The sequence below is a fragment of the Lissotriton helveticus genome, chromosome 4_1 (genome assembly GCF_964261635.1).
Source record: "Lissotriton helveticus chromosome 4_1, aLisHel1.1, whole genome shotgun sequence".
Classification (NCBI taxonomy): domain Eukaryota; kingdom Metazoa; phylum Chordata; class Amphibia; order Caudata; family Salamandridae; genus Lissotriton; species Lissotriton helveticus.
In genome coordinates this window covers 1,517,601,758-1,517,622,887 of record NC_136063.1, presented here as the reverse complement: position 1 = coordinate 1,517,622,887, position 21,130 = coordinate 1,517,601,758, and the positions used below count along the sequence as shown (strand labels likewise).

The 21,130-nt window shown below is 42.5% G+C and overlaps 1 protein-coding gene across 5 annotated transcripts in view; it reads left to right on the top strand.

The window, feature by feature from the left end:
* Positions 1–21,130, top strand: part of LOC144829208 (aromatic-L-amino-acid decarboxylase-like) — an 833,710-nt gene that overhangs the window by 326,500 nt on the left and 486,080 nt on the right. For all 5 annotated transcript variants that reach the window (XM_078688114.1, XM_078688115.1, XM_078688113.1 and 2 more), the window contains one exon: positions 2,938–3,072. In XM_078688114.1, the coding sequence (XP_078544240.1) occupies positions 2,938–3,072 (135 nt within the window). The remainder of the gene's footprint in view (positions 1–2,937; positions 3,073–21,130) is intronic.

Here is a 21,130-nt window from a genome sequence, read left to right as displayed (position 1 = left end):
CATAGCGAGGTGAGCGCCATATATCAAGACCACCTTAACTACCTATAAGCGGTATTACCTATACGTGACTTCGTTTTGTATATCGTCAACAGGCACATTGCGCCCCTGTAAGCTTCTCTACTAACCGATCGGGTTAGATCTCCACCCCCTTATCATAGCCATACTCTACGAGGTAAGCCAATTCTCCCTGCCCCCGTTAGTCAAATGCCCGGTTAATTAACAAGGCCCGTGCTCACTGTGGGTCTAAATCTCTTAGGCACCGCAAGTATTGACTTCCACACCATGTCATCGTTCCAAGGCTCCAGAATTGGTTGCTGGCCCACAATTAATACCGTGACAACCGAAACCTATGTAATTAATTCCTCTTGTACATCAGTTCTAGTACCTTGTTGCACAAATGTTGGACATGCACTAACGTCGTAGGATCCCTCACTATCTTGGCAGATATCACTTGGGCATGCTATAGGCACCTTGTACACATCATGTTCAAGACACATATTCCGAGCGTGGCATGGTTTGTTCACTATCGCGCCGTGTATGGTTGGCACAGGTTGCCTGGCACTTTTTCACTTTAATGACCGTTAGCACCCTAAGCTTGGCATGAGTTTGCATCAGAATTGTCCTATGAGTAACACAGTTGGTTAATGAAATGTTATATGTTCCCTTCCTCCCTGTCAATACAGGCTTTTGCATTCAGGCAAACAATAAATGTCCTGATGATGATCCTTTATTGCTAATTGGATCGAAACGCCGTCGACACAATATGTGGGTTAAACACTAATGTACTATTATGTGCCAAAAACCGTGTGTTTCCCACATATGTGAAGCAAATGCACCTTAAAATTCCTTTTTGCTCCTGTTTTTTATATGCCTGAAATACCCCAAGTATATGTACTGTTTTAATGTATGTGTAGCACTGTGGATGCAGGATTGTGTCCCACTGTTTCATTGTTGGTTCGTCTAATCTGATATATCTAAACATTGATTACATTTTCAAGTCCGACTGGACTTTTTTTCATTATAGTGCATATTGTGGCCTATAATTATTGTAGTTGTTATTTTCCTTGTCAAGGACCGTTGTCTTTAGCTTAAAAGCCTCACAGCAGTGCATCATAGCTGTGTGCACACCCTCACAACACAAACATAGCTACCTGCACACCCTCATGCACACTCTACCGTAGCTACCTACCTGCATAATGACACCTTCTTAAAACCATAGCTACCTGCACAGCCTCACATGCACATGACTATATCTGCTTAGCACCTACCTGCATAGTAACACCTACGTAAAAATGACTCTACAGTCTGCATTCACCAAGTAACGGACAGGCATCCAAAACCCCAAAGAGAAAGATAATAGCCACATCCCTTCAAACACACAAAGCTCTACAAAGATCTTTACCTGACTCACAAGCTACCAAACAGCACTCAGTTGTATGATTGAGCATCCAGCACAATTCGAAAGACTGACTAGATTTAGAAAGTGCGAGACATACTAATGGGTTTTCTGTAACTGAGGAGTGTGTGCGCCTAATATCCCCCAGCCCCCCCCCCTTTACAATGTCTGCATTTACATCCTACTGAAGTGGAGCTATTAAAGAGACACAAACGTGCCAGTGGGGAGCCAAGAGACTGAGCCCACAATAAACAGGTTTACATCCCCCCATTAAAGGGAGACTGCCCATTAAAGGGAGACTCCAGGCAGATGAGATATGATGCATCTGCTTCTTGGGTTTGATCACAGTCCCACAGTGTACAGTTGTTTAGAGTGCCGCCCTATGGGTGCTTAAAATGATATATGCACGATACGATAACATGTAGGGAATACATGTATGATGAACATAATGGTATGCCCGTGAGTAATTATGGTTGGTGGTGAAACATGTCATGAGTGAAAGAGCTTCCTTCACACTTCATAGCCGAGGAAGAGGGAAAAGAACTAGCAGCTGGCTGCAGCATTCGACCAATGGAAAACACCACAAGCGGTGGTAGCAGGCTGCCACCCGGGGAGGAAGGAAGGCAGAGACTGGCTGAGGAACACATTGTATCCCGTGAGCAAACAGACACATGGCCAGAACGGGCCACGTTAGGAGGAGAGGAAGACAGGCCTGCATTTTTATCAGCTTTGAGTGGTGGTGACGACGTGTCCTTGCTCAAGAAATATTGCTAACAGGACGACCTGTCACGAGAGGAAAGAACAAGGAAATGGGCATTGGTTTAGGAAAGACACAGAGCAGCCGGTCAGGCGCGCCTCACCCTGTGTTGTCTGGATTCCGGTAATATGTATTTAGCACAGTCACCAAACTCACTTTACCTGTGTGGACGCAGGAAGCTCTTCATTGTGCGGTACCAGCACAATGAACTCTGAGACTTGTCTATTTTTGTGCCGCATTAAAAGGGGAGAGAGAGAGCTTCCTCCCAGCCCCTCACTGCATCACGTGCACACACTTCCAGAGGCCCCCAGCCTCTAAGCCAATCCAGACACTGCTCCAGCTGTTACAACAGCACCTGGATTGGCTCGGGCAGGGAACCTCAACACTCATGATTGAGCCCGGGGGCTGCAGCTGTGGGTCACTTCGGGCTCCATTATGAGCTGGTGGAGAGACTCTGAGTGGCCTTTAGTGCGCATGTGGGGCTGGGCGGAGGGTGGCAGCCGTCCACCCCAACATGGGCACTTGGGCCCCAGGTGCTGGCTACTATCTCTTATGTTGTGCGGTGGCTTGTGAGGACTGGATTAATTGTCTGACGAAAGTGGGTTCTGACTGCCACATTCTGATCACTACGTTCATAAGAGCAACAAAAACATAAGTGAGATACATTAATTATTCAGAAATCGGGAGACAGACCAGACATGAAACCACTGTCTAAATTTTCTATGCGTATTTGCTGCTCTCGTTCTCATTTTGCTATAACAGATTATTTTATTATTTATTTCAGGGAACCGCTAGTGAGGCCTGCTTAATGGTGATGCTTGCTGCCAGAACAAAAGTGATACAACAACTACATCTTAAACACCCAGAGCTATCGAGAGGCGAAATCATGGACAAGCTTGTGGGATATTTTTCAGACCAGGTGAGTGAATATGTGACTGACTTCTACCTCTGTGCAAGAAGTCCTCGGCTACCTAAGATCACATAGGCATAAATCCACATAAATATTTGGAATTTTTTTTCTAAGTATAAACAAAGATTGTGAACCTTTTTTCTATTTCCTTTAAAGAGTGAATTCCTGTTCCATTAGCTGTCAACCAAGGCAGCTGTCAGTGTGTGTTATTTGTCAGCCAGTATTCATCTACAAGCTTGGAGCGCCGACAGAATGTACTACGTATATACATTTAGACATGCATGAGTGTATAGCACAAACTGTGTTCTAAGCCAGGGTTCGACAACCTCGGTCCTGGAGTTGCCGGATCCATGCCACATTTTTAAGATAACTGCATTTATCTAAATGTGGATATGCTAAAATTATGGCAAGGATCTGGCCACCCAGGGCCAACATTGGACAATAATACATCTAATCTCTTAATTAAATAATTTCTCTTCATAGGGATGATGTACTTCTTTGTTTTAACTGAATTCGGAAGAGTACATCTGAACCCCTTTCTTATCCATCTCCCCCATGTGTATTTGTGAGTTTTACAGTATATCATGAACAGTGACATTATTGCTTACATTGAACAATGAAACAGTATGAACAAGCATGGTCTCATTAGATGACCATAAGGTAGATCAAGCATATTCTCATTAGTTTACAATAATGATAAATCAAGAAGCTAATATGGTTTAGGGAAGACACAGTAGAGACTGTTAAGTTAACATTAGCTGACTGTAAGTAAAGAAAACAAGCATTTGCAATGCAATCGGTCCGGCCTTTGGGACCTTATATGTATTTAGCTATGCAGCACATTAGCCTGGGGGCTGAAACATCTATTGTTCTTTAACATGGAGGGAAATTAAGCACCAAAGTGCGTGACACGCCAGGTATAGGAACACATGGAGAGAAATATTACCTTTCAGCTGGAAATTGTGTGGTCCAAAGCTCTGTTTTTAATATAAAAGCATGGCCTTCGGTGGTCATATCACTGAAAATACAAGATTTGGAAAAAAAATTATTGTTTATGGGTGCTCATGGAAGACAATTTCTATTCACTGGAGTCTAGAGAATGCTAAAGTGATTCTGATATTTTACTTGCCTCTGCTGGTCGTTTTCTATCAAGACAGTTAAATAGAGACAGTTGAACAGAAAAAAAGTCCCTAAGCAAAAGCAGACAAGTCCTAGGGCTGATCTCCAGAGCCCACAAAGTACATACACATATAAGTGTATGCTAAAGTATATATACTAACCTAAATACTAAAGTTTATACACAAGGTCTCAAATGCTCGACCTAAAAACTTAAGTATTTAGGTACTCTGGGGAAAACAGTGGGTCCTAGAGAGGGACTAGTGAGTTCAGGTCACCTTAGATGGCAACAAGATGGAATAAGAGCTCAAAACGCATGTATGGTTCACGACAAAACAGGCGTCAAGAGGATACCAGGGTCTGACCAGAAGAAAAAGTGAGAGGAAGCTTATAGGGAAAGTGATATGGAACTTAGGGTAATTATTGGCCTATTTCTCTGCTCCCATTTCCAATAAAAAATTTCAGAAACATATGTAAATTCTATTTTAGTAGGCAATCTCCAGAGTAATGAGCTATGGGATCTGGCTCTGTTGAGCTTTCGCCCTATGAAGGTAACTGAGACCTGCTGGTATCTGTTCTGAATGATCTGAGTATCTGAGGATGGCAATTGGCAAAGGTAACTTTGTTGGCCTGGCATTACAAGACTTGTCAGCTTCATTCGATGCAGTCTCCCATGATTTACTGGTTGTGAGACTATCTGATAGCTGTATAAAGGATAAAGCTTTAAAATGTTGTGTGTCTTATTTGAAGGACAGGACTCAGTCGGTTTATACCCTCAGAACTCCAAGCTATAGTACAGTGGGTACCCCAGGGGTCAGCACTGAGCCACACCCTATTTAATGTATTTCTGAGGCCGTTGGCTAAGTTGCTTCACAATGGGTGGAGTAGTCTTCATGAGTTCTGTCAGTGACACCCAGCTTATAATATCAGTTGACTAAAAATTACCCACACCGTAGGATAGTTTCCATCAATGTATGCAGGAGGTTACTAATTGGCTGACATAAAATTTTCTAATTTTCTCAAAGTTAACCAAAACAAGTCAGAGGTGCTCTGTTGTGTGCTAAATAAGATCTCATGACCACTACCAGTGGATTTTTTGCCAACTCAGACAATTTTCCACAGGTGGCCTCTTCGGTGGTCAGAATACTTGGAGACTATTTTTTGACAGTGCTAAATTGGTGACCTCTCTTGTTAATCAGCAGAAGCTGGCTTTATGATACAAAGTAAATACGTACTGACTCTCTCGGGATGGTGGTCGAGCATTCCCTGTTCAAGCTGTCTACCTGTGGAACAAACTACCAATTTCTTTGTGAAAGTCGCCAAATCTTGGTCAGTTTTGGAAATTTCTTAAAACATGGCTGCTTAAAAGATAATGGCGTGTGATATTGTGATTGACTATAACAGTCTCTCTAGTGCCAGGATGCATTTTAGTTGATTGTGTTTTATAAATAACATTAATAATAATAATAATAATTATAATAATAGAACGGATAGTAGGAAGGAAGAAGCAAAAGCAAGCAGCAATTGGAATAGGAATGAGGGTGCAGCTGAAAGTCAACTTAAATGGAGTGGCACTGGGTCAATAGGAAGAAGGAGGATAATAGAGTATGAAAGGTATCTGGGGCCTGGAGGGATCCAGTGGGTTATGAGCAGAGGATGTGTGGGAAACTAAGAGAGAGTAACAAGGAATAGATAAGGAGAGAGGCAGAAACGTGCAGGCAGAGCAGCAAGGGTGAATATCTAGAGATGGCACTAAAAAGGAGCAGGTGGTCATAGTCAAGACATGAGTTAAATAGAGTCAGAAATGAAGCATCTTTAGAGGTTGACAAGAAAGTGCTTTTATTCCCGAGATTGACAGCGAGATGATTCACAGAGGAGAAGCAGCTCCTGAGAGCGATAGTTGCTATGTGTGAAGTTTTGAAGCCTCGAGTTTTGAGTGAAAGGTTATTTTGCTTTTGAGACCTCTCATATCACCAGATAATTTGAGGAGTTTAAAACGGTAAGGTGGATAGTTGGAGTGGGCAGCTTTGTAGGCTAGGCACCCAATTATAAATGTAATTCTAGGCTCAATCTGACACCTTTGCAACTCAAAAAGAACTTGAGTGATATGATCAAAACGTTTAGTGTGGCCATATTTATTTGTTTTTTCTTTCATAAATTGGATGGGTTGAGCCGGATCACCCATGTAGACGGTGTTCAAAATTTCTAGATTATCATGAATACATTGTTGGTTTCTATACATTTCTCCTATGAATTAGTGATAAATGGACAAGCATGGGGATATGGACAGTGCTGAACAGCTAAGAACATTAAAATGCGTCTGATGGAAACCTTGCTGATGATGGCTTGAAGTAGGCTGCCTTTAGTAAAGTGATAACTGTTGGACTTGGCCCTTCTGGCAGGTTCACCCCTGAACTTTTTGCCTTCTAATGTTACATTAGTATAATGATTTCTGGTCTTTGCGCACTTTAGCACTGTGGCGCAGTGTAAAGTGCGTGCGCTCTCTGAGTGTGCGTGTGAGATTGGCCTGCCCTCCCATTGGAATGCTTGGGGAATGTGTGTGTCCATGGTAATTCCTGATGCGTGGGGAGTGCAAGCTCGAGTTTGGTATGTGCGAACTCGTGAGAATGCATGCTGCGTGATGATGTGTGCGGCGTTCATGTGTCTAGTGTGAAAGTGCCACTTCTAGAAGTTGGCCTGTCTGTGCAGTGACTGTCTGGCTTGTGATTGGCTGGAGCTCGCTGGTGTGCCTGGCTCCAGAAGTCAGGATGGGTCTGCCCCGGTGGTGAATGGGGAGATCTGCATGTTGATGGCAGGGAGGGGCTGCACCTGGGACCTGAATAGGGCTGGCCTTTCCCTACACAATTCTGGCTCCGCCCCCTGTGGTGCGACTGATGACCCTAGCCTGTCCTGTGAATAGGGAGAGTGGCTGAGCAAAACAAAGTGCTCCAGAACCAGCTGCGTCTGGTTTTCCCCCACCCTGCACCCTAGAGACAAAGGGATTTTGTGTATAAAATGAGGCTGTGACCTCATGTGCAATCTTCTTGTTTTCCTCACTAGAATCTACCAGGGGCATGCTGCTGCTGGGGCCCAGGGGAAGGCTTGCTTCCCTGGGCCCTGCCCAGCCCCTGGATTGCTGATGGACTTCTTGTGGACCCTTCTTCCTGGCCCTGAAAGCCTTGTCCTGAGTTGCCAGCTTGTTGCTGGGACCCTGTTCTGTCTTGAGGAGTCCTTCTTTCGGGGGCTTGTGATTACCATGCCACTAGCACCTGGGAAGTGCTTTATTTCAAATTGCCCTGTTGCGTAGGGACTCTCACCCCTCCTCCTTGTGCCTCGCAGGTGCCCATCCTGCGTTATGCCTGGTTATTTAAAGTTGCAGGTGCCCACCCTGCATCATGGCCGCTTCTCGCATATCCTAAATTCGCAGGAGCCCACCCTGCTTTATGCCCTGATATTTGGTGGGAGCCTACCCCTCATTTGTGCACTTTTATCCCCTTAATTTTAAATCTTAGCGGGTGCCCACACCGCGACTTTGCCGCCGCCGCGGCCCACCTGGTTGTGGGCGGGTCCGCTGGACGGAAGTGAAAGTGCGGTCATTTTGCGCAAAAGGAAGTCCCGGAGCCTCGCAGGCTCCATCTGCAAAAGTCCCGGTCCCGAGATGGGGGACCGGGTGAAGACCGGCGCGTCGAGAGGACGGGGTTCTCATGAGGTGAGAGAGCCCCGTAATGACCGCCGCCGCCTAAACAGAGCCCCGGGTCCCAGAAGGGGGCCCGGGTGAAGTGGGGAAGCAGCGGCTGAGGCCGCTGGTAGCAGCAAGGGGCTCCCGTTAGGAAGGAGGGAGCCCCACAGGTGCCGCGCTGCCCGCCGAAGCCTGCCTGCAAGACGTCCTGCCCGGTGAGTGATGCTTGTTTGGTGGGGGAACCCATAGCGAGGCACCCGATAGGTGCCCGCCCCCATTGCTGCTTACTGGTGCCATTTTTCAAGGGCAGCCCGATGGAAGTGGACCGCCCAGACCTTCACGGGCATTAGTTCATGACCAAGCCCCGAGTGGCTCCCACGTAGGTGGTGTTGTTTTCGGGCCCCAGGCATGGCCCAAGCATGTGCGTAGCCCAGTCGCTGGAGACATGATTGCTTTAAGGTCCCGATCCTTTCCCCCCTTTCTGCCGCATTATTTTTAGAGCCCAATGGCTCCCCGGGGTATATGAGTTATTTGCCAAGGCCCAGATGGCTCCCACAAGGCCCCATAATTTTTGAGACCCTAGAGGGCTCCGGGGGGCACATTGTTTCAGAGCCTAGAGGGCTCCAGCCTTTGGCGCAGTTTTGGTTCCTGAGGGCTAGTGAGAGCCCATGCCGCAGTTTGTTTCATAGCTGTCCAGAAAGTAGTGGGCAGCTGCACCGTTTAGGTCTTTCTTTCTAGGGACATGTACTTTGGACTCATGAGTTAGTCGCACTCCTTCATCCCTACTGTTGCCTTCCCCAGCTGCCAGCACTTAGTGCCAGCTGCAGCATTTAGGCCCTGTTCCTTTCTCTTAGCTGCCCAGTAAGTAGTGGGCAGCTGCTACGTTTAGGTTTTGGCGCAGTGGCGCAACCTGGACCCTAATGTGATTTATGTGCTATGATGATTCATGTGCTATTGCTTTTTGGGTGTTAGGAAATGTACTGTGTGTAGTATGTTTTGCGCACCCTGTGTTCTGATACCTCTAGACATATGTTTATGCTTAGGAGATTGTTTTATCTAGTATGGGTTATACTAGTGAGTTCATGGTTTCCTGCGTGATATATGCCTAAAGTGGTTAGGATTGTGTGGGAGGTACTTACCTTTTACCAGTGGTTACTGGTTGTGTACTACATTTGCTCTTTGGTGCTACAATTATCTTATGTTCTAAGTGCTAGTTCTAAAAGTGCCTATTCCTGACAGTGGCCCACATGGCCCTGTCCCATGTACATAATCCCCCTGTAAATTCTGCCCGTGCCTTTTGGCACATTGTAAAGTGTGAGTTTATTATCTAATGTGTTTGGTATAATACAAAGGCTATTGTTATATATAACCTTGTGTGGAGTTCCTTTTGTGGGGGGCCTGAGATGTTGTTGCTGGTGGGTGCGTGCGCAAATACTTAACCTACATTGCCTCCAGGATTAGCCTTACTGCTCGTGTCACGTTACCTAGAGGGTGAGCAAGGGTTATCTTTGGCGTGTAACTCCCTTGCCCTGACTAGAGTGGTGGTTTCTGCCTGGCTTTGGTGCAAGCCTTAGCCAACTGGAAACACCATTTCTAACAATAACTGTCTGCACAAAATGCAGAGTTTCTTTAGGGTCTTCAGGTCTTACTCTGCAGAATTCCGTTCAACCATTCTTCCTGTCGTCTGATGCTCAATTTGTTGTCAACAACTCCCTTGTTTTAAAATGGAGCACAGAGTGGTGCATGGGTATAGGAACCAATGGAACAAGAGACCACAGAAGGTAGGGCTGGAGTGAGGGGATTGGAGAAACGGATGGATTGGTGGATGAAGAGAAGGAGTGATAGAGGAAAGGGTAGGTGGAAAGAATGATGTGAGATAGGTGGTGGATGATTGAGAGAAACATGAATGGCTGATGGATGGAGCAAGGTATGGATGAATGGGCAGGTGGATGGATACAGCAATGGGTGGATGATGGGGAGACGAATGGTTAGATGGCTCAAGGTATGAATGAATGGGTGGATGGAGCAGTGATGGATGGTTGGATGGATGTAGAAAATTATGGCAGGATGGATGAGAAGAAAGATAAACAGATGGACACATTGAAAAAAGGTGAGAGAGAAGGATGGCAGGACAATGAAGAGAAGGATATGGAGAATGATGGGGAAAGACTGAATGGATGGAGGGAAGGAACGAGAGATGGATGGACGAATGAGAAAAGGAAGCTGGATTATTGCTGAATGGATGGAAGGAATGAAGATGTACAACGACAGGCAACAAGATGGATTGATATCAATATGGATGAATGGAAAAAACTGTAAAAAGGATGAATGGAACAAAGTTAAAAATATATATATATATATATATATATATATATATATATATATATATATATATATATATATATATATATATATATATTCACTGAAAAAACCATAGGTTATAGACCATATATAGTTAGGAATTAGCATTTACAAAACCTTGAAAATTCACTGAAAAAACCATAGGTTATAGACCATATATAGTTAGGAATTAGCATTTAGAAAACCTTATTTTACTCACACAAAACCATTGAAATTCCATATATAGTTAGTTGCACTAACTATATATCGCGCACCCGCAATCCACTGCTGATGATGTCACATATTACATCATTCATGACATGGTCAGTGACATCACTGATGACATCACTGATGACATCATCTAGTGTCTGTGTGTTTTTGTAAAGTTTAAATACGTTTTACATATTGAAGAATGACTGGATGGATGGAAGACTGAGTGTGTGTGTGGCTGGCTGGGAGGTGTGTGACGCTGTGCATATCAATGTGTACTTGTATCAGTGATTGTATAAGAGAGTAAGTATGTGTTAGTATATGTGTGAAAAGTATGGTGTTCTGTGTTTAACTATAGATGAGGAAATCGAAGTGTGATTGATTCTTCACAGGACTGACTAGGTGTATGAGTGCATATGATAGTGTTCTAATAATAACTGACTGTATGTATGAGTAATTGTATGGGTGAATGAGTGAATGTGTGTGTAGACGTACGAATCAGTGAGTGCGTATGTAGTAACTGGTATTGGTGTGTCATGATGTCATCAGTGATGTCATTTGAGATGTCATCAGTGATGTCATTTCAGATGTCATTAGTGATGTCATCAGTGATGTCACTGAAGTATGGTGTTCTGTGTTTAACTGTATAGATGAAGAAATGGAAGTGTGATTGATTCTTTACAGGACTGACTTGGTGTGTGAGTAACTCCATGGATGAGTGGCAGTGTGTGACTGTCTGCATAGGTGTATGAGTGCATATGATAGTGTTGTAATAATGAGTGACTGTATGTATGAGTGATTGTATGGGTGAATGAGTGAATGTGTGTGTAGACGTAGGAATCAGTGAGTGCGTATGTAGTAACTGGTATTGGTGTGTCATGATGTCATCAGTGATATCATTTGAGATGTCATCAGTGATGTCATCAGTGATGTCATTTGAGATGTCATCAGTGATGTCATCAGTGATGTCACTGACCATGTCATGAATGATGTAATATGTGACATCATCAGCAGTGGATTGCGGGTGCGCGATATATAGTTAGTGCAACTAACTATATATGGAATTTCAATGGTTTTGTGTGAGTAAAATAAGGTTTTCTAAATGCTAATTCCTAACTATATATGGTCTATAACCTATGGTTTTTTCAGTGAATTTTCAAGGTTTTGTAAATGCTAATTCCTAACTATATATGGTCTATAACCTATGGTTTTTTCAGTGAATTTCATTGGTTTTTTAACAGCTAATATCTGTAGCTGTAAAATGTATTCTTCTTTAAATCCAAAAATATATTTTATATGTTTATTAATAATTTTTTTTTTTAATATTTTTTTTTCTTCGTTCCCGCTTCGCGAATCGGGAAGCTTCCCGTTAGCTGACCTTGATGCCGCGAAATAGACCGCGAGCCGGTAAACGTTTCTTTACCGCAACTGCCGCGTTAGAAAACAACATCGTGACGCCTCCCGTCCGCATGACGTTTCACGTTGTCGCGTGATACGTCATATGACGTGCTACGTTAGCGAACTGGTACGCTTACCGAGTCGCAAAGCACAGGTTTCTGGAAGCAAAGCGGGAGGCCCTGCAAAGCGCTTAACGTAAACACAGCAGGTCATGTGACTTGGTAATAACACTTTTCATTGGTTCATTTCACTTTTGGTTTCCTAATGATGTAAGACTAGGTCATATAATCTAAAATGAACACTTTTCATTGGTTGAGAACTATTGTTTTTCCCAAATGATGAAAATCCCTCCTTCTTTCCTCACTCTGACTTTCATCATTGTGAGAGAAAGACCCTTTGTTACCAGTGAGCAATGGCTTCTTTAGTAGCTTCAGCTGGTGCTTCCCCACCACCTCCACCACCTCCAAGGAAGAGTGGACCACCTGCTCAAGTTATAATTCACCAAGAAGAGGAAGAAGAGGAACAGGACGACGAGCACGAAGAGAGGCACTTTTTGCCTGAGGAGCCCAGGACGTCTCACCGGAAAGAAAACTTCATTTGGCAATTTTTTACAATTCCCAAAGGTCAGAAAAAAGTAAATGCAAGATACGTAACTTGCCTTATATGTCAAGATAGACTGTCCAGAGGGACCGACAAAAAATACAGTTTCGGAAACTACACAATACATCGCCATATGACTAGGTGGCATCCTAACAACTACAGTGCTGCACAGTTTCGTAACGACCTAGATAATCTCCCTATTATGGCCAGAAGATCTGTTGTACCGGAAGTAACGGGACCAGAGGGCAGGGAGATGGTGCCAAATATTCAAACGAGATTTCATGAAGTAAAAGACGTCTGCGTACATTGCAGTGGATTCATTTGCTACGGAGAAAGAAGCATCACTCTGATCAACAGAGCTATTGACTATCATATGCAAGTTTGTACGAAACGCCCCAAATAATAAATACTTTTTTTTTGTTTTGTTGCTCCTGTTGAGCCCTTTACAATGAATCGTTTTCATTGCCCCCTGCAAGAAAACCCCAAAAAATATAAAACTGTTCAGAAAAATTCAAAAAAAGTAAAAAAATGTTCAGGAAAAATAATAAAAAAAATATAAAACAACAAAAACAATTAAAAAAAAGTTCTTTTCAGAACTACCTCCCCGTTATTAAAAAATTGGTACAATATTTGGAACTGTGCCAACCTCTATTTCTCGTAGTACGCTTCCCAGTTCGCTCGCCGGTACGCGAACCGGAAGCGAACCAAAAACAGTAAGTATAAGGGAAGGAAACAGACACTTATGTTAAAAGAAAGACAGCTATAGGGGAGTAAACTAGAGATACTATTACCCGTAATCCACTGCTGATGATGTCACATATTACATCATTCATGACATGCTCAGTGACATCATCAGCAGAGGATTGCGGGTTTTTTGGCAACGTGCCTTATCCACGGTTTAATAACGCTGCCTTTTGCTTTATATAAGTTTTCAAATTGTATGAAATATATACCAATAGGTCGTTATGAACCTTTAGGTAGTGCTTTTCTTCATGAGGTCTGGTCGCTTCCATACACATACAGATGTTTCAAAGATGATCAAGAAGTTTATCTGAATGGAGAGGAATGCACTGAGACGCCAGATCATTCACTAATGTGTAGGCACATACAGTTACACGGTTCATGCAACAAACACCGACCAAATATGGCTTGCGTGTTGCAAGGCACGCCAGTTCCTGCTATCATCCCCACGTTCAAGTTGTTGGAAAATGGTAGTTATTTGATGCTCAATAATGAAGATTGTTCTGGGTTAATTAAAAGTATTCCTTTTATCGTAACAGTAAGTGAACGGGTTATTTGCTGCAGAAATGTTCTATTTCCTCCCACACATGAACATAGGGAGTTTTCAATCTGGCCACAAATACCAACCTTGGGAGCAGATTTCAACGGCATGGCAAGAATAAGAGCTCTTTTGTCTCAGAGAGAGGTGGCCTTGAGTTCGGCCCGTGAAACTTTCGTGCTTCACATAGCGAACACCCGTACAGAGGTGCAGACCCTTTTCAATAGTGATTCGCCTTTCCATTTCAGCAAGATGGTTCGGACTATCTTTAACGCGTCCTCCACAAAGGCCCTGGCGCACTTTTTTAAAGTTGTTACCAGTGGTCTCGTGACTTCATTTGAGAAAATCTTTGGAGTCATCCCTGCTTTCTTTCATTCTATTTTTTCCACTGTGCTTCGTGGATTGCCATTTTTACTTGCATTACCAGCGGACGCTCTTGTGCTTTTTTACATTTTTAAATATGGATGTCCCTCCTGTGCAAGCTCCCGCCCTGCAGCTGCTGACACTGTTCCGCAATCGCATGCTAGAATATTATGGCACAATGCCGTTGGCGATATTAAGCACGGCATATGGATTATCTTTTCGATTCTCCTACTTCACCTGTGTCCAGCCTGTATTTCACTGCCTGACCTGTGATTTCGATTGGGCCATTGATTTGTGTCTCTGCGGACCGGTTTCTCCTGACGTCGACTTTAATCAGCTGATGACTCCTATCATTACTCACGAGTTGGTTTGTCCTGGCGAAAGGATTATGGCTGTGGCATTGATGCATGGACTAATTGGTCCCTGGAATTTACTGGCGGCAACACAGTCTTTCTTGGAACAGAGCTTTCTTGAAAACCCACCCAGCTGTCCTCTGATGGTGATAGAGGATCCGGTGCTGGGAGAGCACGTATGTTCTTTTCCGCTTTTAAATTGGATGGCTGAACTCTTTTCGGATGAAGACGGTGACTTCCTATTGGAGGCTGTTGCAGCTTATTTTGCATACACAGTTATGTCATAGACCTTTTTCATGTTTGATATGCTGAGTACTAGCATTTCATTGACAATTCATTGACTTATTTGTCAAGTTTTTATTATTTAGCTTGCCTATTGGCTTAAGACTCGATAAAGTACTTGGCTGTTTTATTTTTCTTTAGCATTAAATTTTCCTAGTTTTTAATGTTTTACCTTGCGGACCGTCCACATATAAAGTTGCAATCTGCTCTCATGAGATGGCACTTCTATTATCTTATTCAGTTCGTTTCCGGATCATGGGGAGGTGTCATCTAGGTCCTGGATATCTTTACACCGTGTTAAGTTAGCATGGGCTCATTACCGGTTTAAACGCCATTTTTCCTTTTTTGCAACTTCTGCACACGACACTTAGTTGTTGCTTTAGCTTTCAACCTAGTAGTTCATCGTGGTTTACATGAGAATAATATGTTATTGCTCTACTATCTGCTTTGCTTGTTAAACTATATCTGTACAGCGAGTGCTGAAGTTTCAAGAACAACACGATACAGAATTGTTATGAGGTCTGATCTGCACGACTTCATACTCATAACATAAGTGCAGCTTCTGCCAATTCTGGGCATGAGGCGGGTTTTATATTGCTTTGCCGAACACACATACACAACAGTTGATGCGGTTCACATGAAGAGAGAGCTGGTGTATGCTGATGTGATTCCTTCAAATCTAAGACACTAAAGTATGGGCACGCCCTAAACCAACACAAACAGACCTTCTTAGCAAATAATATAATATGTGTATTAGGGAGGGTGAGATATAAGCAGCCGCGGGCCGTGGAGGGAGTTACGGTGGGGCAGGGAGGCGGGGAGGGGGAGGGGCAGGGTGGAGCCCTCTCCACCCTGCCCCTCCCCCTCCCCGCCTCCCTGCCCCACCGTAACTCCCTCCACGGCCCGTGGCTGCTTATAAGTGTTGATAACTCTTATTCATTTACAGCATGTTAACATACTGTCACCATTCGCTTTTTATGTACTAGTAACTATGCTGGTAATTTTGCTACTGATAATATGTGTACTTGTATTATCTAAGATACTACGCCTGAGAAGACGGCATTAGTAAATAAACATTTCAAATACACATGTGTTCTTCTTAACTCCATGTTCTGGTTTCTAAGAAATATATAACGACCGACTGTTCATGAGTTCCACGTATCCTGAGGTACTATAAGTTCATATTCTGGATTGTCTAAACATTGAGAGTTTGTTATATCCAATGTGACACTGTACCTAGCTTGCTAAGGGGTTTTTGATTACTAACGTGAGTTTTGGGGCACCCTAATTCGCCGAGGTTCCAATCCTCTGTCCACAGTTCTGTGTGAGAACAGAAACCCTGCAACAGGGGCACCCCCGACCCTTGCTGGAGCTTCATCACACTTGCGATACAACTCCAGCAATGCGCCACCTTTACGGCACAGATACATCACGCATCTGTGCTGTTTTTGCCCAATGATGCGCCGCATTGTAAATGCAGCACACCATAGGTGACGGAACAGCGGCACAGAATGACTAACACATCCCTGGTGATGCGCCAGTCATCATAAATCTATCCCTATGCTTCTCATCTTGTTCGAGATGAACCGCCATATGTATCATCAAAGTTTTTTGCATTTCCTAAATAGCGAACTTTAAGGAATAAATAGCGATTCTTTACCATTCCTAGTTTGCGATGAGCTATTTGCTAATTACAAATTACCCATTCATTTCCTTCATTTCCATAGGGCGGTTGGACTCACTTTTAGCTCGAACGGCTGAATGGATTTCCACGAAACTTGGCAAAATTGTAGGGACTGGTAGCCCGATGTGCCTTTGCTATGTCTCAAGATATATGCTCCAGTGGTTTTTACGAAAATTAACTTTGAAAAATATATATTGGGCTACATTGGCCTATATATATGTTGGAGCCCAAATGTAGCCCAATGTAGCCCAATGAAGCCCAATGAAGCCCAATGTAGCCCAAAGATGGCCGCCAGAGACAAAAAAAACAAATGTAGCCCAAATATCAGCCAGATGTAGCCCAACTATAACCCAGTGACAGAATGACCAATCAGCTTCGCAAACCTCCGTTACGCGAAGCGGAGCGCTGTTACAGATATATATCTTTTTTTGAACGTTAATTTCTCAAAATCCACTGGAGCACATATATTGAGACCTAGCAAAGGCACATCGGGCTACCAGTCCCTAATATTTTACCAAGTTTCGTGCAAATCCATTCAGCCGTTCGATTATTATTATTATTATTTTTTTTTGCCCCGCGGGGCCCTTTTAAAACCTCCACATCAAACCTAGGGGGTCAGCGAGGATCTACTATGCCCCCTTATGGTCATTTGCCCCTTCGCTTTGGCCTCCTCTTGTCTCTCGATCCTACCGAGAGACAAGATGGCGGCCGCTACGGACTGTTTGGAATGTTTACAGACGCCGGAGAACCAATCAGCTTCGCTTCACAAAGCTCCGTTGCGCGAAAAGTCCGCGAACCGGAGCGCTTCCCGGTCCGCTGTTACAGATATATATCTTTTTTTGAACGTTAATTTCTCAAAATCCACTGAAGCACATATATTGAGACCTACAAAAGGCACATCGGGCTACCAGTCCCTACAATTTTGCCAAGTTTCGTGCAAATCCATTCAGCCGTTCGGGCTAAAAGTGAGGCCAACCGCCCTATGGAAAACTCAATGTTAAAAACACGTTTTGGGACCCCCCTTTTTTCTCAGCCCCCCCTTGACGAACCCCCCCCAAATTTCCAGGGGCTGCTCAGAAACAAAATGTTCCATTTTCCAGAAAATTTCAGCCAATTCCGTCCACAAACGCCAAAGATATTAGACATAGAATTTTCAAAAATCCCATAGAGAAAAAATCCTAACTATATATACCTACTGGCGACCGCCAGTAGGTAATATATATATATATATATATATACACATACATAGATATATATATATATTACCTACTGGCGATAGCCAGTAAGTATATATAGTTAGGACTTAGCTACCATAGGAAATCTGCAACATTCTATTGGGAATAACTTTGGCGTCGGTTGAGGAATTTGCGTGTAGTATGCCAAAATTTTGGCCGGCTCCGCTGCGCTCCTTCCCTGAAATTTCGGGTGATTCGTGAAGTGGGGGCTGAGAAAAAAGGGGGGTCCCAAAACGTGTTTTCACCATGTTAATTTCCATAGGACGTTCTGACAAGTCTACAGGCCGAACTGCTGAACGGAATTACACCAAACTTGCCAAAATTGTAGGGACTGGTACGCAGAAGTGCCTTTGCTATATTTGGTGAAAATTGCTCCAGTGGATTTTATGAAAATTAACTTCAAAAACACATATATATCTAGGCGGAGCCTAACCACTCATCTGATCTGATTGGCTGTCAGCACTTCATCCAAGAAGTGTTGGCAGCCATCTTGGGACCAATATACATGATAGCACCTCATTAAAAAGCATTGTAGTTAATAGAGGGTTTTAGGACTTTAGTTACATTATAAATCATTTGTTGATGGTACCATACTCATTTTAGGAATTGTGGTGTGTTCTAAGGTGATTTTACCATGTGAAAAAGCCTTCTGCTGTGATATCATGAATCATGTTTGAAAGAAAACTATTATCTCATGCTTTTCCCACAGTGGTTTATAAGCTAAACTGAAAGCATATTTTCTGTAAATTCACATTATCTTTCTCAGTCATGTGAGAATGAAGTCTAACATTCTCAGTAAAACATGTACATCCAACAAGGACAGAGACTGTCAGTTGATTCCTTTGTGTTCTACTGCAGCCTCCTAGAGTGTTCTAAAGTACAACTAGAGCGCTAACAGTCCTACTTATTACAAAGGTATGGCACACCTGAAGCCATCTTGATTATTGGAATAAAGTGGTAACTCTTAAAACATTTAATTTAAGAAGGAACAAAATGAGGGGGTATATGTTGCCATGGAAAGTATGATTAGTGCTGCAGAAAGAAAAATGAGGGCACATTTTGAGTGACTTCTCAAATCCTCTTCTATTTCATTAAAAAATTCTGACATGCAGTCTCCCAAGATGGCCACCAGAGACAAAAGAGCACAAATGTAGCCCAAATATCACCCAGATGTAGCTCAAGTATAGCCCAATGACAGAATGCCCCAGAGTGTTCTAAAGAACAACTAGAACGCTAACAGTCCTACTTATTACAAAGGTATGGCACACCTGAAGCCATCTTAATTGGAATAAAGTGGTAACTCTTAAAACATTTAATTTAAAAAGGAACAAAATGAGGGGGTATATTTTGCCATAGAAAGTATGATTAGTGCTGCAGAAAGAAAAATGAGGGCACATTTTGAGTGACTTCTCAAATCCTCTTCTATTTCATTAAAAAATTCTGACATGCAGTCTCCCAAGATGGCCACCAGAGACAAAAGAGCACAAATGTAGCCCAAATATCACCCAGATGTAGCCCAAGTATAGCCCAATGACAGAATGTCCCAGAGTGTTCTAAAGAACAACTAGAGCGCTAACAGTCTTACTTATGACAAAAGTATGGCACACCAGAAGCCATCTTGATTGGAATGAAGTGGTAAGTCTGAAAACATTTAATTTGAAAAGGACCAAAATGAGGGGGTTCATTTTGCCATAGAAAGTATGATTAGTGCTTCAGAAAGAAAAATTAGGGCACATTTTGAGTGACTTCTCAAATCCTCTTCTATTTCATTAAAACAATTCTGACATGCAGACTGAAACATGTACTTTGAATACCAGCAGCAGACTTCCCTGGTGAGCAGTAGCTTTACTACAGTGATCTAATGAGCAACTAGAGTGCTAACATTCAGAATTTAAGGCAAATGTGTGACACATCTGAATGCCTTCTTGATGGAACCAAAGTAAACAAGCATTGAAAATGCAATAGATCGCGCCCTCGTTTAAGTTAAAGCCATTCTGTTTGTAATGAGGTGGCTTTTTAGCTTTGCTTTTATTAGTGTTTTTTAAACTTTCATGTAAATAACATGCATATGTATGCATATATGTGTATGTATGCATGCATTTATATTTGTATTTATATAGATATACAAATTATATATGTTTATATATGTATGTATATATATATATATATATATATATTCACTGAAAAAACCATAGGTTATAGACCATATATAGTTAGGAATTAGCATTTACAAAACCTTGAAAATTCACTGAAAAAACCATAGGTTATAGACCATATATAGTTAGGAATTAGCATTTAAAAAACCTTATTTTACTCACACAAAACCATTGAAATTCCGTATATAGTTAGTTGCACTAACTATATATCGCGCACCCGCAATCCACTGCTGATCATGTCACATATTACATCATTCATGACATGGTCAGTGACATCACTGATGACATCACTGATGACATCTCAAATGACATCACTGATGAGATCTCTGATGACATCATCCAGTGACTGTGTGTTTCTGTAAAGTTTAAATATGTTTTACATATTGAAGAATGAGTAGATGTATAAGTGTCTGGACGAAGGATTTAGTAGGTGCATGACTGAATGTATGAGTGAGTGATTAAATGTGTCTCACTGAGTGCATGGGTTAGTGACTAAACTGTCTTAATTTGTGCATCATTATGTATGTTGTTCTGTAAACTGCTGCATGTGTTGATCAGTAGCTATATGATTAACTATATGGGTTATTGATTGATTGTCCAAGTGTTTGTATGGGAGACTGAGTGTGTGTGTGGCTGGCTGGGAGGTGTTTGACTCTGTGCAGATCAATGTGTACTTGTATCAATGATTGTATAAGAAAGTAAGTATGTGTTAGTATATGTTTGAAAATGTAAGGTGCTCTATGTTTAACTGTATAGACAAGAAAATGGAAGTGTGATTGATTCTTTACAGGACTGACTAGGTGTGTGAGTAACTCCATGGATGAGTGGCAGAGTGTGAGTGTCTGTATAGGTGTATGAGTGCATATGATAGTGTTGTAAAGATGAGTGATTGTATGTATGAATGATTGTATGGGTGAATGAGTGAATGTGTGTGTAGACGTAGGAATCAGTGAGTACGTATGTAGTAACTAGTATTGGTGTGTCAATGGTTTCAAAAATTATACTCTGTATTTAACACTGGGTGAAACAGAGGTTATATTAAAATGTGAGGAGATGCATTGTATTGTCACATGAATGATATCATCAGTGATGTGGTCATTGATGTCAAATGAGATGTCATCAGTGATCTCATCAGTGATGTCATTTGAGATGTCATCAGTGATGTCATCAGTGATGTCACTGACCATGTCATGAATGATGTAATATGTGACATGATCAGCAGTGGATTGCGGGTGCGCGATATATAGTTAGTGCAACTAACTATATATGGAATTTCAATGGTTTTGTGTGAGTAAAATAAGGTTTTTTAAATGCTAATTCCTAACTATATATGGTCTATAACCTATGGTTTTTTCAGTGAATTTTCAAGGTT